Source organism: Pelophylax lessonae, assembly GCF_965119305.1.
Source record: "Pelophylax lessonae genome assembly, chromosome: 2".
NCBI lineage: Eukaryota > Metazoa > Chordata > Amphibia > Anura > Ranidae > Pelophylax > Pelophylax lessonae.
Window position 1 is genome coordinate 189,053,285 of NC_138769.1, and position 15,841 is coordinate 189,069,125.

Consider the following 15,841-nt stretch of genomic DNA (forward strand, 5'->3'; position numbering starts at 1 on the left):
CAACTGATTATAAAAGTTCAGAGGATATTGTTACCAGATCCAAATTATTGACCTTTCCAGAATTGAAAGTATTTAAATGTCTCATTCTTTCACAAATCCCCAAAAATAAGGAGATCATTTATCATTTAAGTATAGAAGGTTGAAGCAATGCCAATCATTCCTTTATGCCCCTGTGGCCAACTGTAACCTCAAAACTGCTGGTTTACAGTAGAGATATGGCCAATCAAATAGGGCCATTAATTCCAGACTACATACAGCTTCTTCAAGCTTGTAGGTCATAATCAGTGCAGCGCATAGATACAATACCTTCTATAGAATAGGACTTGTTGGGTGTCAGGGTAGTAGTGGACCATCTGTGTCAACAGACAAGTGTAGGACCTCAAGAAGGCCAGGGCTCAAAATGCAAGAAGCTGCCCTGTATTCAGGAGCATATCCCACAAGGGTTGATGGGCTTTGCTGTGTGCAGCTCCCAGGTTGTGGCCTTCAGATACATCAGGATTGGCAACATCTGACAGCAATGAGGTGTACAGAATCGAGAGACAACATTGTGGTAAGGATGGATGGTTTGGTAATGCCTCAACATATGGACAGAGTAGGCTTTGCCACAAAGATTTAGGAAAGACAAAATCCTTAGGAGGGGGAAGATAAACAGGAATCAAGCACTGGGGCACAGGTAAGAAACCGCACACTGATTCTATGGAGATGCAGCTACAGCAGGGACCGCAGCACAGGTGAGTTCTGAAGACCACAAATTGTTACATCAGGTTTATATTTGCTCATTATTGACCTTGAGAAACTTCTGCTCCAATTGTCCATGTGAGTTCAACTGACATTCAAATAGTGTACAAACTTTAGCGGTCTGGTTTTCCTATACGTTGATATACTCAATACATTGAAAAGTACTATAGGTGTTCTTACTAGGTATTTGGAAAAAGTTTAGCCCAAAGATTAGTTGGGAGTGAAAGATCTTAGACATGTGCTTAAAAACAAGTTAGGAAGGTTACTGTGTTTCAGATGTATGCTTTATATAGAAATTTAGCTAAATAAATTACCATTAGACATTGGGGATTAAGCCAGGCACACATGGGCCTAATATAGGCCGGTTTAACAGAAACCAGCCAACATTCGGCCAATGTGCACATCAGCCTGTCCAACAGAAGCTGGCTGAACTGCTGGCTTCTGTCAAACGGGCATCTCTACTGTAAGCCATGCTGGAAAACCAGCATCCATTCGGCATTTATTCAACGCTGGCAGCAGAAGGTGGTGGGACAGTCCTCCTATAAGAATATAGATTAGCTCAGTAGGGAGATAGCTGTACTAACTTCGCATAATTATCACAGCAAGATCCTCCCTCAGTTTTTTTTGTTCAGCCCGCTGGGATGCATGAAAATGTAAGTGTGAAGTGTTTACTTTTTCAGATTGTGAATGGTTTATATGTGTCGCCTAGGTTTCTCATCTACATGTAGTGAGGGACTCCAGGATTTGTGTATGTTATGAAGAAAACAAACTTTTTGCAAAACTTTGGGTGGGAAAAGCTTTCATTCCCAGATCCACATCCTACCTGGTGGCCGGACCACATTATTACTTTCAGAAATGCACAGCGATATATTTTTCTGTGGGAGCTGCTGTTGTGTGAAAAGGTTGACTGCCGACAGAACACTAAAAAAAGGTACATGTGCTGCATGTGGGAATTTACTAGGAAGCACCCTGTTAGTATACACAGTTTAACACTGCCAATACCATTTTAGCCTATCCTGCTTACAATATACTGTATATGGTGAATCCGTCGCTACTCCAGAGGAGCTTGTAATTCCAAAAGGACCAGCACACACCTTGGTCTAATAATTGGATTTTTGTCTTACCGCAAAATCCTTTTCTCTGATGTTCATTAATGGACACAGCTCCAGAATCTTCTCTTTCCCCCTGTAAGACCCTTAATTATATCATCCATATCATGCACTGAAGGACCACTGCTGTAAAGGACAGCCTAGAAACTAAGGGAGCCGCATGCAGAGAGGCATTACACACAAACTGCAACCCCTGGACCAACTGGTCTGCCAGCTCGCAAGAACAGGGGGAAGCTGTTTCCCCCCTCCAGATCCTGGCACAATAGCTTGCCCACTCCATTCAAGTCTGGCACACCAATTCTATGGTGAACACCGGCCTAAGGCCCGAACCGGCCACAGTAAACATGTGGCGGACCAAAGTCTCGGCTCTCCTGTCAAAGGGGTCTTTAAAAGCTGGAGACTCCTCCACCGGATTAGAGTGGATTTATTAAGCCTGGAACCTGAGAATTCACCACAGGTGGGACTGTCCACTTTTTTAACAGTTCTTCAAAGGGATACTGTCTAGCGAAACGCTTAGGCACGGACCTATTGCGTTTAGGTCACTGACTCGATACAATTTTGTCAAAATAGGTCGGAAAAGGGAATACCTTTGCCGCTTTTGGGGGGGCTGTGGGGACCAAAGGGGACCGGCGCCTCTGACTCAGCAGCTGCATCCTTCATTATTAAAGTTGCCCGCACTGATAAAATCAGTGCATCCACCAGCGTCGTTTCATGCGTGGCTGCAGTAAAAGAGGAACCATCCTCACTAACAGAGCACTTCAAGTGTGTGGACACAGACCCAGTAAGATCGCTACATACTAATCTCACCCCGAAACATAACAATCAGGGGAGACCACCGACTGCGATCCCGCAAGGGGACGCCGGTCAAGGGTCCACAAATGGACCACCTACAAGACCCTGCAAAAGACAAGGGGGCCACCTTAAGAGTCCACTAATGAGGACATAATAGAACATAGCCCCCCTAAAGGTGGGCTGCCAGCCATGACGCGGATGTGCAGGCAAGGTACCCCCGCTCACACAATAATGGCAGCAAGATTGTCACTAAAAATGAAGCATCCCCACAGCGCCACCCAGTTCAAGGGAGTTGCCAAGCTGACCATATGGCAAAGCAGGCCGCGGGATACATTTTTTTGGGGGCCCTGCTGCAATTAGCACGTATCCTCAGTCTGGCAGATGCCCAAGGGGGGGAGTTGGGGGCGAAAGACCAAGGATAACCATTTAGAGGAGCTGAGCGGGAAGGGAGGGGAACCTGGGGGTCCAACCTCAAAAGACCACCAGGGGAAAGGGGAACGAGGTGGGCAACGCTCTGGGCAGACCATCTCACCATCGGAATAGGGGTGCTGCGGGCCAAGAGGCACGCTGCAACTCAGGCTGGGACCAGGTCGTATGCACCCTCGCAATACGTTTATCTCGCAGGCAAGCCCTCGTCCAGTGGGGCTATGTCGCGGTCGACCGAGCACAGAGCTGAGGCCTGCATGCCATCACTGCACTGCATCACCAGATAGCTCAATTCACAGACACAGGACACAGAGCTGATTCAAGCAGTGGAAAGGTGGATCACCCTGTGACTTTTCTTTATTTATCAGGTGCTCCGGTCACAAAATCTTTGTTGTACTCCACCTTACACTCTATATGGAGTAGGCAGCTTTTCTTTTTTTTTTTTTTGATTGGAGAGTAAATGTGTATGCTATCTTGTGGGTATTGTGAGGATTTCCCTTCCTAGCATTTTTCTCATATCCTACCCGCACTAATGTCTAACTTTTTTTTTAATTTAGACTATACTGTGTAAAACAATGGTGCCCCCCCCCATTCAGACCTATATCAATACAGCACCTTGCAGAATGAGTTCTCCATCCCAGACTTACCTTGTGCTATGTGACATGTCACATTACAGCTGAGTAAAGAGGGGGGGGGGGTGGAAAGTCTTTATTGACCCTGAGAACTACAGATCTAATAGACATATGGTCTAGTTATTTCAAGGAGGAAGATCGTAGTTTTTCAACCCAATAACCTCTCACCTACACCAAAATTCGACCAATTTTTCTATTCACTTCACATCATAGACAAGCCACCTGGAGGAATGAGACATCACCTGCTGTTTAAGAGCAGTGAATGGTAGATTGAATAAACCTTCCCCTTATGAAATTTCAAAAAGAATCATGTTTACACAAGGATGGAACTTACTTTACATATAGATCTAGATGTCTTGGAAAATCTATTTTGCCAGCCAAAATTTTCTGATATATGCCAAATGGATTGTCATCAAAAAATGGAGGAAATCTAAAAAAAAAAACAGATTTGAAACAATCAGTACAAGCCTTTTAAGAATAAATATTTGATTTGTTTCCATTTTGACAGTAAACATTATTACCATATACGCCATATACATGTCTAGTAAAAACCTTGGTGGGGTAATACATTGCTAAAGAAGTCTGAAAAGCATTTTAGTGCCTCTTTAATGAATCCCATAGGAGAACACATGGGCATGTACAGGATATCTTTCCAGAGTGTGCCAGAGTGTTGGGGTATTACTTCATTTGATAGATTGAGTTTACCTGGACATCGTCTACTTTTCATGACAATTATTTTGTTGAGTGTGGGAGCTCATTACAGATATTTTAAGCGCAGACTTAAAGGAGCCAGTCTCAATGCTACATGTAAAAATATGTATTGACGTCAGGTACCATGAGTGCAGATCAATGAACTTCCTGCATTTTACCCTTTCATTCATTACAAATGTAAAAACATCTGTTCTGTGGATTGTATTTCTTTTAATCTTCTCCATATACTGTATGCAGGCTTGTAGCTACATCTTTACCTTCCTTATCCTTGAGTATTCATACATAACTTATACGATATCTATGACAGGAGGGCTGCTATCATTACTTATCCATTAGCAGGTTATGATGACCCACAAACCTGGATTCTCTTAGCGTAATTAAATGTAATGTGCGCTAAGTGATGTGAACACATTAAAGAGAAGACAGGGACCATCCTGTATAATCTTCAGTAAGTCAGAGATGTAGATATGCTGCCATTTTCACGATTCATTTTTAACAAGAGCTGTAGAATAGCGTAATAAAATATACAGTATAATCTTGAAAAGGGAGGTGAATTGACCAAAGTGCACTACTGAGAAAGTGCAAAGGGCAGCAGCAAAAACTCAATGAAAAATCAACAGAATTTCCGAAAGGTGGGGAAGGTCCAGGGGCTGCTGGGAGGGTTGATCATACTTTTTATTTTATTTTTTTATTTCAGTTTTGGTTAACCACTTCAACTCCGGAAGATTTACCCCCCTTCACGATCAGCCAATTTTTTGCGATACGGCACTGCGTTACTTAAATTGACAATGGCGCGGTCATGCGACACTGTACCCAAATAAAAAATTGATTTCTTTTTTTCCCACAAATAAAGCTTTCTTTTGGTGGTTGTTTTGGTGGTATTTAATCATTGCAATAAACAAAAAAAGATCAACAATTTTGAAAAAAAAAAAACAATAATTTTTACTTTCTGATATAAAACATGCAAAACATTGGGGGAGCAAACCCTGAACATGTATATCTAAAGCCAGTGCAGCTATGGACCAAGCAACATGTATATTAAAAAAGAATAACGCGCACATGCAAAAGAAATGACTATCAAATATGGAGACAATCCATAAATAAAAATGGGGTCCTACACTATCCATAAAAAAGGGGTGAATCCAGCCTCTCTAACCCTTGGAGACAACACTCCTTGTTGGGAAAGATGTGCTAATGCACTACAGGGGACTCCTCCTATATCTACTTGATAGTGGACTCTGATAGAGTACAGGTGTGTGTGGGGGGTGGGATGCTCAACCTCAGAAGTCTGGTCAGACCGAATACATAATAAACAAGCAAGTGGTGGGCTTGAGCACGATATGGCCATATGGTGGGACTAAATCCCCATTTTTATTTATGGATTGTCTACATATTTAATAGTCATTTCATTTGCATGTGTGCGCTATTCTTTTTTGATATAAAACATATCCAATGAAAAAAATCAGCGATAAGCGACTTCTATCGAGACTGCGATATTGTGGCGAAAAATTGGACATTGACACTTTTGACACTTAGCGGGAACCAGTGACACTAATACAATGATCAGTGCTAATAATATGAAATGTCACTGTACTAATGACAATGGCTGGGAAAGGGGTTAAACATCTAGGGCGATCAAAGGGTTAACTGTGTGCCTAGCCAGTGTTTATGTTTACTATATGTGCTGCTTTTACAAGGGGAAGAGATGAATTATAGTCCATTCTTTGCAAGGGTTCCATTCCTTCCCCCCTGTCAGAACGGCGATCTGCCTTGTTTAAATAGGCAGATCTCCGATAATCGGCAGGTGCCAGAGGACACTAAGTGCCCGGCACCCACAGATTGGCTTCTGTTGTGAATATATATATACTTGGTCCTGCGCAGAGCTACCGCCCTGGTCAGCAAGAGGTAAAAGTGTCTGTAAACCCATACATATTTTCAGTGAAGTGACTGGCTACAGAGATTAAACAAATCCTCCTACGTAGGTTGTATCTGTTTATCTGCAGTCTTCTCTCCTCTACATCTGTTCAAAGTTCAGAATTATTAAAGCTCATCTAAGCTGTCAGAAAGCAGGGGACATAGCTGAAATTACACTCAGAGCTCAGTAAGGAGAGTTCTGTGAGCTGAATGGAGGAATGAGAGACACCCGCTCCACACAGCACACAGGAACAGAGCTGAGTCTGTCAATCACAGGCTGTGTGCTAGAGATGCCTCCCCTGTCGCCATTTTTCTCTTGGTGTCAAGAAAACCTGTCAGAAGAGATTCATACAGATAGAGGAACAGGGCAGCAGACACAAATGACTCTTAGTGCTCTGGAAAGAGACAAGTACACACTATAAAGGGATATACTTTGTCGATATTTCATGTCAGAGGTTTACAACTACTTCAAAGCTGAAGTTTAAATAAAGCAATTTGTACACAGCTACATTGGGCCAGCATGGACCAGTGTAAGTATGTTTGTGCCATACCTTTGGGATCTCTGTGGAAACTGACAATCATTGTAGCAGGGACCACTACTAGAGGGATCTCCACTAGCTTGCAGGTCCTATGCCGAGTATTGTGAACACAGGAGGTTGCTCGGCACAGGCACTACCATTTAGGGAACACATTTTCTCACTGAATGCAAAGCATTCTCTGACTGGTACTGTGCACTCACTGAGGAACAGCAAAGTGTTCAATGAATGACACCCATGCCAAACAAGTGACAACCTGTGTTCAGTAAGCCTCAGGGCAGCCATTCTGCACAGGACCTGGGAGCTAGCGACAATCGTTGTAGTAGTGGTGCCTACAACAATGTTTTCCAGCTTCCACAGGGATCCCACAGGTATAACACATACTTACAAGCTGGACCAATGTAACTATGTAAAAACTGCCATACCCATTTCATCTCATAAACATCATCAGGTGCCCCTGATTACTTCAATGAGATAAAACAAGTAGGGTTTAACTAAACAGATTCAGGAAAGAGTGTTTGATCTCATGCTTTGCCAGCTTCTGCTGTCTTTTCCCTTGGCGTGGTTTGCCTGTACTCTCAACAGAAAGACACCTGAGGGGGGGTGGTGACCCAATACTTGTGATGACCTTGTTTTCTCATTTATATAAGTGCGTGCATATATTTTAAATAAAGCCATGCTTTTATTTTTGGTGTGCACTATGAAGCGGTTTTTCTTTTTTTGAGCGATACTGTGATTACTGAATGCCAAATCCATAGAAGAGTTCACCTGTAGCCATTGACTGATATTACATAAGGTTTCTGTTCCTCCAAATACTGGGGCTCATCAGTAAGGTGAGCATATACCCTTAGGGGTTTCAGTGGTGGTAGCTTTGGAAGATTTTGATATCACCCTACCTGATTGACATTTATTGGATATTTCAGTTGACCTACACAGTGGCGTTGAGGTTCATGGACAATATTTGTTTAACTGGTGGGATAATTTATTCACTTTGTATTTGGATTGATATGCACAGTTGTGTTATATATATATTTTTTTATACATTTTACTTATATTTTGTGTACATATTTGCATTTTGTACATTTTGTCATTTGATCTGGAATCCTAGCACAGCACTATTGTTAACTTTTTTTTAATCATTACACACATTGGGTGTGCTTGCAGCCTTAGGCTGCATTCACATGTCAGCGTATGGATCGCGGGCAGAACCGCCGCGATTCCGCCCGCTATCCGGAAATCATTGCAAATCACGGGACGCCTGTGCGTTGCCCGTGATTTGCAATAGCACCCCAAACGCTGAGCGATCTTGCCGCGATTTCCGCCTGCCGAATCGCAGTAACATCGCGCAAAAAAAAAATTGCGGGACGCATTACGCCCAAAAAAGTACAAGAGCTTCTTTGGAGCGTAATGCGTCCCGCAATTTTTTTTGCACGATGTTACCGCGATTCGGCAGGCGGAAATCGCGGCAACATCGCTCAGCGTTTGGAGTGCTATTGCAAATCATGGGCAACGCACAGGCGTCCCGCGATTTGCAATGATTTCCGGATCGCGGGCGGAATCGCGGCGATTCTGCCCGCGATTCATACGCTGACATGTGAATGCAGCCTTATTTATCATTGTAGCACAAACTAAGTTTCACAAAACGTTATTAACGTTGTTAACCCATAGCAATAACACCCCAGACAATTCCTTTAACATCAATCTAGCAGATACTGCAGGACATGTTTGTCCCAAATAGGTTATAAGACCTAGTTTGTTGACTTGCAAGTTGTATAAAAGTGTATGATTGCATCAAGTGAGAGTAAAAACTAATAATTTTTCTAAAACCCAATATAAATGATAAATATTGCAGAACCAAGGGGTGTACTAACACCGATAAAATGAGACAAGTAACTGGATATTCTCACCATACTAAAAAAATAATGTATCTGCCTGGGGGAATGTCCATGTGTTTATGAATCTTTGAAATATGATAAAAAATAGCACTTTGAAAGTTTATTATAAACAAAAAAATGTCTTGCCCTTTAAAAAAGCTTATGAAGGAACAAACTAAAACAGATAGTTTTCTATATGTGGCTGTATCGAATAGCAATTATTATCCCTATCCTATATAATCCCCTTATTCTTGGATCAGGACACCGATTCCACCTTGTCTGTGTGCGTGGTAATACTTTGCTATTAATCTTTTCAGTGCTTATGCTTAAATATTCCTTTTTACTTAAGTTCTATTCAGACTTTTCCTTATCAGATGATTCAAAAAGTTTTCCAGGATTGTGTATTATTTTTAAAATTACACAGGAGTGCCAACAGTTTGTGCTGCACTTTACAACATGAGGGCAAGCAGTACAGTGGCAATACAATTTAATAGAGGAAGAATCAGAGGGCCCTACTCGTTAGAGCTTAAAATCTAGGAGGGAGAGTCTGATTACTGGTTAAAAAATCAGTACCTACATTGTATCATAAAATATGCTAAATATACCAGAATGAAAATCCAACATTAGTAGCGCTAATAAATGTGCATAAATGACAACACAAGTGCAGAGTCTATAAAGTAGTCCATGCATTAAAATGACCCGAGATAGAGATCCAATCGTCCATAAATGGTTAAAAAACACCAAATAGAAATCAATGCGATGGTTGTGATGGTACAGCTAGCCCCAATAGCTGCAGAGAAGGAATAAAGCCATCCCCACACCTCGTGGACTCCTCTCCCCCTTAGTATTGCACTCACCACATAGCAGACTTATTGAGCCATAAGTCACATTCCATCCGGTCACTTTTCTCAGATCTCCTAATCAATCACTCTCCACCTGATAGATCTAGGCTGTGCTGGGGGTCATGGATCACTCCATAACAGAACCACAGACTCCTTACCAGGTGAGTGAAAGTAGCAGGGACCACAACTCATGAAAGAAAGGGGGAATGACAACTCATAGTGTAGCATGTATGAACTTTATTACTCAATAATACCCCCCTTATTACATTGCACTTACACATATATGACAGTTAAAAGCAGTACAAAGACATCCAGGAAATAATTACAGCGGGACTCAGACTGCCCACATCCCTCACCGGATCACCGTCCCGCGGTATCTCTCCGTTGGAGCAGCGTGGATAGACTGTCCTCAGCTGGTATGACGTAGCCGCGTGGTCGTACACTCCGAGTGTTTAACCTGTGAACTCGGAGTGTCCGCCTATGAAGATGTACGAGCCGCACCGTGTGGCCACGCCCTCTGACGAAGTCCATGACGATACGCGTTAGGGCATGTCCACGTGGCTACATCATACCAGCTGAAGACAGTCTATCCCCGCTGCTCCACCCAAGAGACGCCGCAGGACGGTGATCCGGTGAGGGATGCGGGCAGTCTGAGTCCCGCTGTAATTTTTTCCTGGATGTCTTTGTACTGCTTTTAACTGTCGTATATGTGTAAGTGCAATGTAATAAGGGGGGTATTATTGAGTAATAAAGTTCCTACATGCTACGCTATGAGCTTTCATTCCCCCTTTCTTTCATGAGTTGTGGTCCCTGCTACTTTCGCTCACCTGGTAAAGGAGTCTGTGGTTCTGTTATGGAGTAATCCGTGACCCCCAGCACAGCCTAGATCTATCTGGTGGAGAGAGATTAGGAGATCTGAGAAAAGTGACCGGATGGAATGTGACTTATGGCTCAATAAGTCTGCTATGTGGTGAGTGCAATACTAAGGGGGAGATGGGTCCACGAGGTGTGGGGATGGCTTTATTCCTTTTCTGCAGCTATTGGGACTAGCTGTACCATCAAAACCACCGCATTGATTTCTATTTGGTGTTTTTTAACCATTTATGGACGATTGGATCTCTATCTCGAGTCATTTTAATGCATGGACTACTTTATAGACTCTGCACTTGTGTTATGTCATTTATGCACATTAGCGCTACTAATGTAGGATTTTCTTTCTGGGATATCTAGCATATTTTATGATTCAATTCTCTGTTATAGTGGCTGCTTTCATTCTTTTTGTACATTTATAATTAATGGTGTATCAGCGCTGAGTGGAAGTATTTTGTCTTTGGTGCTTCCCTTGTATTGAGTACCTACATTGTGTTTTAAGGCTCATTTACACCACAAACCCTGCTTTCAGAGTGTGGTTCTGCATGTGGTGGGCTTGTGGCACATTTATAGCATTGTTTATTTATTTTACTGAGTTGAATTTACATGCAATTGCAGTGCAAAAACATTTATATGAACCACTCTGCACTCCTGTGATCCGTTTTCAGCAAAGAGCGGGCTGAAGCCCGCTGTCAGCTGACGTCACGGCTCTGGCTGGGGAAAGATCACGACAATATGGTTGGGATCCACCCAGGAACCTGGCTCAGCCTCTCAGAATGCTGTTGAGAGCCTGAGCCAGCCGCTCCCGCTCTTCCGCAGCCCAGTTCTCAAGTGGTCACGGGGGTAGAAGCAGAGCAAACAGCGGTGACTGACAGTCACCAGCTCTCTGCTCAAAGCTACAGGGAGAACTGAAGGATCAGCAGTGTTTGATCACTCAGTTCTCACCCTTGGAGACGACGGGGGATTGATGCTGCATCCACCTAGGTAAGAAAAAAAAAATCCAAACCCATACATCTCTTTTAAGTATGCTGTACTTATTTTAAACGCACATGATAGCACTGTAATGCTGTAAACTAGGCTCACTGAAATGCATTTAATTTTCTTGCATATGCATTCATACTGTGTTTTAAGGCATTGAAACACAGTTTGCATAAACTGCCACCACAGGGGAATAGCTATAACCAACTCACTTTCGTGAATTCCAGAGTTTTTGAGCATAGTAGGAAAAGGCTCTGTCTCCCATTGCTTGTAGGTGAGAATTTGAGGAGTGGAGATTACAAAGGTGGGAGTAAGTTGATAAAAATTTAGGCAGATAATAGACTGTACTTTCTGTACTGTTCTTTCACAGGGAGATATCATATGATTTTATATCAATTGAGCAGGACTCCCCTGTCTCCCTTTACATTTTAAAGTGTTGTGCAAACTGTTGGTGCTATTTAATACAGTATATATTATATTATATATTAATAATAATAATAATAATATGCTTTTGCAGGAAAGAAAAAAATACAACCATACTACATGAAAGTTTAACAAATCAAAAAATAATAAAAATGTGTGTCTAGATTTAGGCTGTAAACCAAATGTTCAAAACTGATTACATTTGCAAATGTACTTATTTTTGTAACCAAATTATATTGTGTTGCAATATTTTGCCTGACAGCTAACTCCTGCCATCTAGTGTTCCAAATTAGAACCACAGCCAACTGCCTCAGAAGATGCTACAGGCTGGTGAACATTTTCCATTTTTGCAAAACTTTTAAATATCTACAAACAGGTAATGTTATAATAAAAATACTATGAAACAAGCATATGCATACAGTAGGTCTCTAATAGATTTTACCTCAATTTTGTGTATATATATGTGTGTGTGTGTATATGTATATATACACACATACATATACACACACACCCTAATTAAAGCACTTCTATATTGATTAGGTCTTTAAACTTGTTTTAAAATATTACTGCAAGTATCTGATTTTGTTTCGTTGTGATATCAGCAGTAGAGGTGACAGAGACATACACACATACACACACAGAGGGGGAGAGAGCAGCGTGAGCAGAAATGGGGATTTATCACGGTTCTGCCATAATTACATTGCCCTATCAGCAGTTAGGGGTTGGGTTCCTTACCAAGCTGTTGCTGCAGTGAAGACCAAGAACTTAAAGTGGTTCTAAAGCCTTAAGGATTTTTACCTTAATGCATTAAAGTATAACTAAAGGCTGAATTTTTGGGGGGTTTTGGATAGCGTGGAGAGGGATTAGAACCTGTCAGGTTTTTATTGCGGTCTGTGTCCCATTAAGGAGATTCCCCCTCTCCATTTGTCCTGTTTACCATAATCATTTAAAGTAAAAGAAAATGCCAAATGTTGGGTTGTTCCCAGAAAAGTAATTGAGGAGAAATCTTCCAGTGGGGACACTAGTTCTGGTTACCTGGGGGTCCCCAAAGAATCCTTTTAATTTTGCAGGGATTTCCTCTCACTTCCTGTTTGGCTATGGGACAGGAAGTGAAGAAAAAGCTCAGCAATGGGACACAGATGGTGAAAAAAAAAACTGACAGGGGGTATAACCCTCCCTTACTCCAAAATTGAAAAAAGGTTTCGCCTATAGTTCTACTTTAGGGTAAAAAAAAACCTTTTGCAATGAGGATACCCCCAGTCCCACTTACCTGAGCCCGTTCTTGATCCAGCACTATGCACTAGAGCAGCGCCTCTCTGCTCTCAACATCCTCACAGGGCAGACTGATGGCATCTGAAGCCATTGGCTCCCACCCCTATCAATAAAATCCTATGATGAGTGGGGAACAGGGCAAAGCCCCACTGTCTGTGTTTATGGATGCAGACAGTGGGGCTCGGGAGCGAGCCTGCCCAAGTATCCCCCTTAGTAAGCAGCATGCTAGGTGGGGTACTCAGCAGTGGGGAGGAACGAGGAGCGCCAGAAGGGAACCTCAGAAGAGGAGGATCAGGGCTGCTCTGTGCAAAACCATTGCACAGAGCAGGTAAGTATAACATGTTTTAAAAAAAAAAAAGTGAAGGTTTAATATCACTATAACTGTGCAGTGTGACAGGGGTGTCTGGATCATACAACTGACTGCATAGACTTACAAATTATTTTCCCACATATGTTTTGATCTCATTTAACTATAGATTTGTTTAACGCAATTTTTTTTGAATAAATAAAGCGCGGTATTTTGGAATAATAAAAGTTTTTAGTTATTTAATAACATAATGAACTGAAAAAGGTCTTCAGATTGTTCCAGGCATAATCAGTAAAGAAAACGTGTTTATGTCAATGTACCAAACCAATACTCACCCAGACAACATTTCAAATATTAGAATGCCTAAAGCCCACCAGTCCACTGCTCTTCCATGGCCTTTACTCTGAATGACTTCAGGTGCCAGATACTCGGGTGTTCCACACAGTGTCCATGTTCTGCAAATGAAAACAATGAAAGTCAGGCTTATCCGTAATATAAGCAATCTTTGCCGTGATCTAGGGACACCTTCAGATCTGGGAAATAGTATATAAAAAACAGGTCTACAAATAGTAAAGGTCATAATAGGGTAAGGCTAGCCCCAGAAAAAAAAAAAGATCGCCGTCAATTTTCGCCTCTTCTGCACTTTGAAATGATCCCCTTTCTTCCATATAACGAATCATTAACAATTACACAGACAAGATAGAAAATCTTAATCACTTCTGAGACTCTTGTTTTCAAAGACACAACTATACCACTACAATATTAAAAGTAGATGCTCAAATCAATCACATGTTGGAAAGTATGGATGAAGTGCCTCAATTAAAACCAAGGGCTCATTTCAATGATATGTAGTGTCATCAATTAGAGATTTTAAAATTCGTGTTTTATAAGCTGACAAATTAGAACTAAAGTGTCCTCAACATGGGCCAATTAGGGTCTTATAAATGATTTGTCAATAATATGCTTTTATATGATGGCCAGATGAACAAAAATCAATTCATTGTATGAGCAGACAACATTTATCTGGTCATCATATGGCTACTAAATTCAAACAACGACCATGTCTGCTAATATCCGTGTGCTTTTCACGGTTTCTATTGTATCTGTTATCCCCATAAAGGAGACTTCATCTTTCAAACAAAGTTCATTTATCCTTTTTTTTTTTTACCCCACCCTACCCAGATACATACACTATATTACCAAAAGTATTAGGATGCCAACCTTGACACGCACATGAACTTTAATATATTTACTTTTTAACATATTTGCTTGGAATAGAATTTGTCAAATGAGTAAAGTACCCTGGCATGGGACTCGATCCCTAGATGTCTTAAGAAGATTTTCACAGAAGGATGTACACATTGAGGAAGGGCTTGAGATGGAGGGAAGTACACTGTATTACCAAAAGTATTACCAAAAGTATTGGGACACCTGCCTTTATACTCACATGCACTTTAATGACATCCCAGTCTTAGTCCGTGGGGTTCAATATTGAGATGGCCCACCCTATGCGGCTATAACAGCTTCAACTTTTCTGGGAAGACTGTCCACAAGATTTAGGAGTGTGTCTATGGGACCATTCTACCAGAAGCACATTTGTGAGGTCATGTTGGATGAGAAGGCCTGGCTCGCAGTCTCCGCTCTAATTCATCCCAATGGTGTTCTATCGGGTTGAGGTTAGGACTCTCTGCAGACCAGTTAAGTTCCACCACCACAAACGCGCTCATCCATCTCTTTATAGACCTTGCATTGTGTACTGGTCCAAATCATTTGGTGGAGTGGGGATTATGGTTGTTTTTCAGGGGTTGGGCTTGGCCCCTTCGTTCCAGTGAAGGGAACTCTTAAGGCATCAGCATATGAAGACACTGGACAATTTCATGCTCCCAACTTTGTGGGAACAGTTTGGGGATGACCCCTTCTTGTTCTAACATGACTGCGCACCAGTGCACAAAGCAAGGTCCATAAAGACATAGATGAGAGAATTTTGGGTGGAGGAACTTGATTAGCCTGCACAGAGTCCTGACCTCAACCGGATAGAACACCTTTGGGATGATATAGACTGCGAGCCAGGCCTTCTCATTCAACATCAGTGACTGACCTCACAAATGTGCTTATGGAAGAATGGTCAAACATTCCCAAAGACACACTTCTCAACCTTGTGGACAGCCTTCCCAGAAGAGTTGAAGCTGTTATAGCTGAGAGGGTGGGCCGAATCAATATTGAACCCTATGGACTAAGACTGGGATGCCATTAAAGTTCATGTGAGTATAATGGCAGGTGTCCCAATACTTTTGGTAATACAGTGTACTTCCCTCCATCTCAAGGCCTCCCTCAATGTATACATCCTTCTGTGAAAATCTTCTTTAGACATCTAGGGATCGAGTCCCATGCCAGGGTACTTTACTCATTTGACAAAT

The 15,841-nt window shown here is 42.0% G+C and overlaps 1 protein-coding gene across 1 annotated transcript in view; it reads right to left on the minus strand.

The window, feature by feature from the left end:
• Positions 1-15,841, minus strand: part of PRKX (protein kinase cAMP-dependent X-linked catalytic subunit) — a 271,447-nt gene that overhangs the window by 15,962 nt on the left and 239,644 nt on the right. Inside the window, exons 4-5 of the mRNA XM_082245527.1 lie at positions 13,760-13,879; positions 4,032-4,127 (exon numbers count right to left, since the gene is read on the minus strand). Of these exons, the coding sequence (XP_082101653.1) occupies positions 4,032-4,127; positions 13,760-13,879 (216 nt within the window). The remainder of the gene's footprint in view (positions 1-4,031; positions 4,128-13,759; positions 13,880-15,841) is intronic.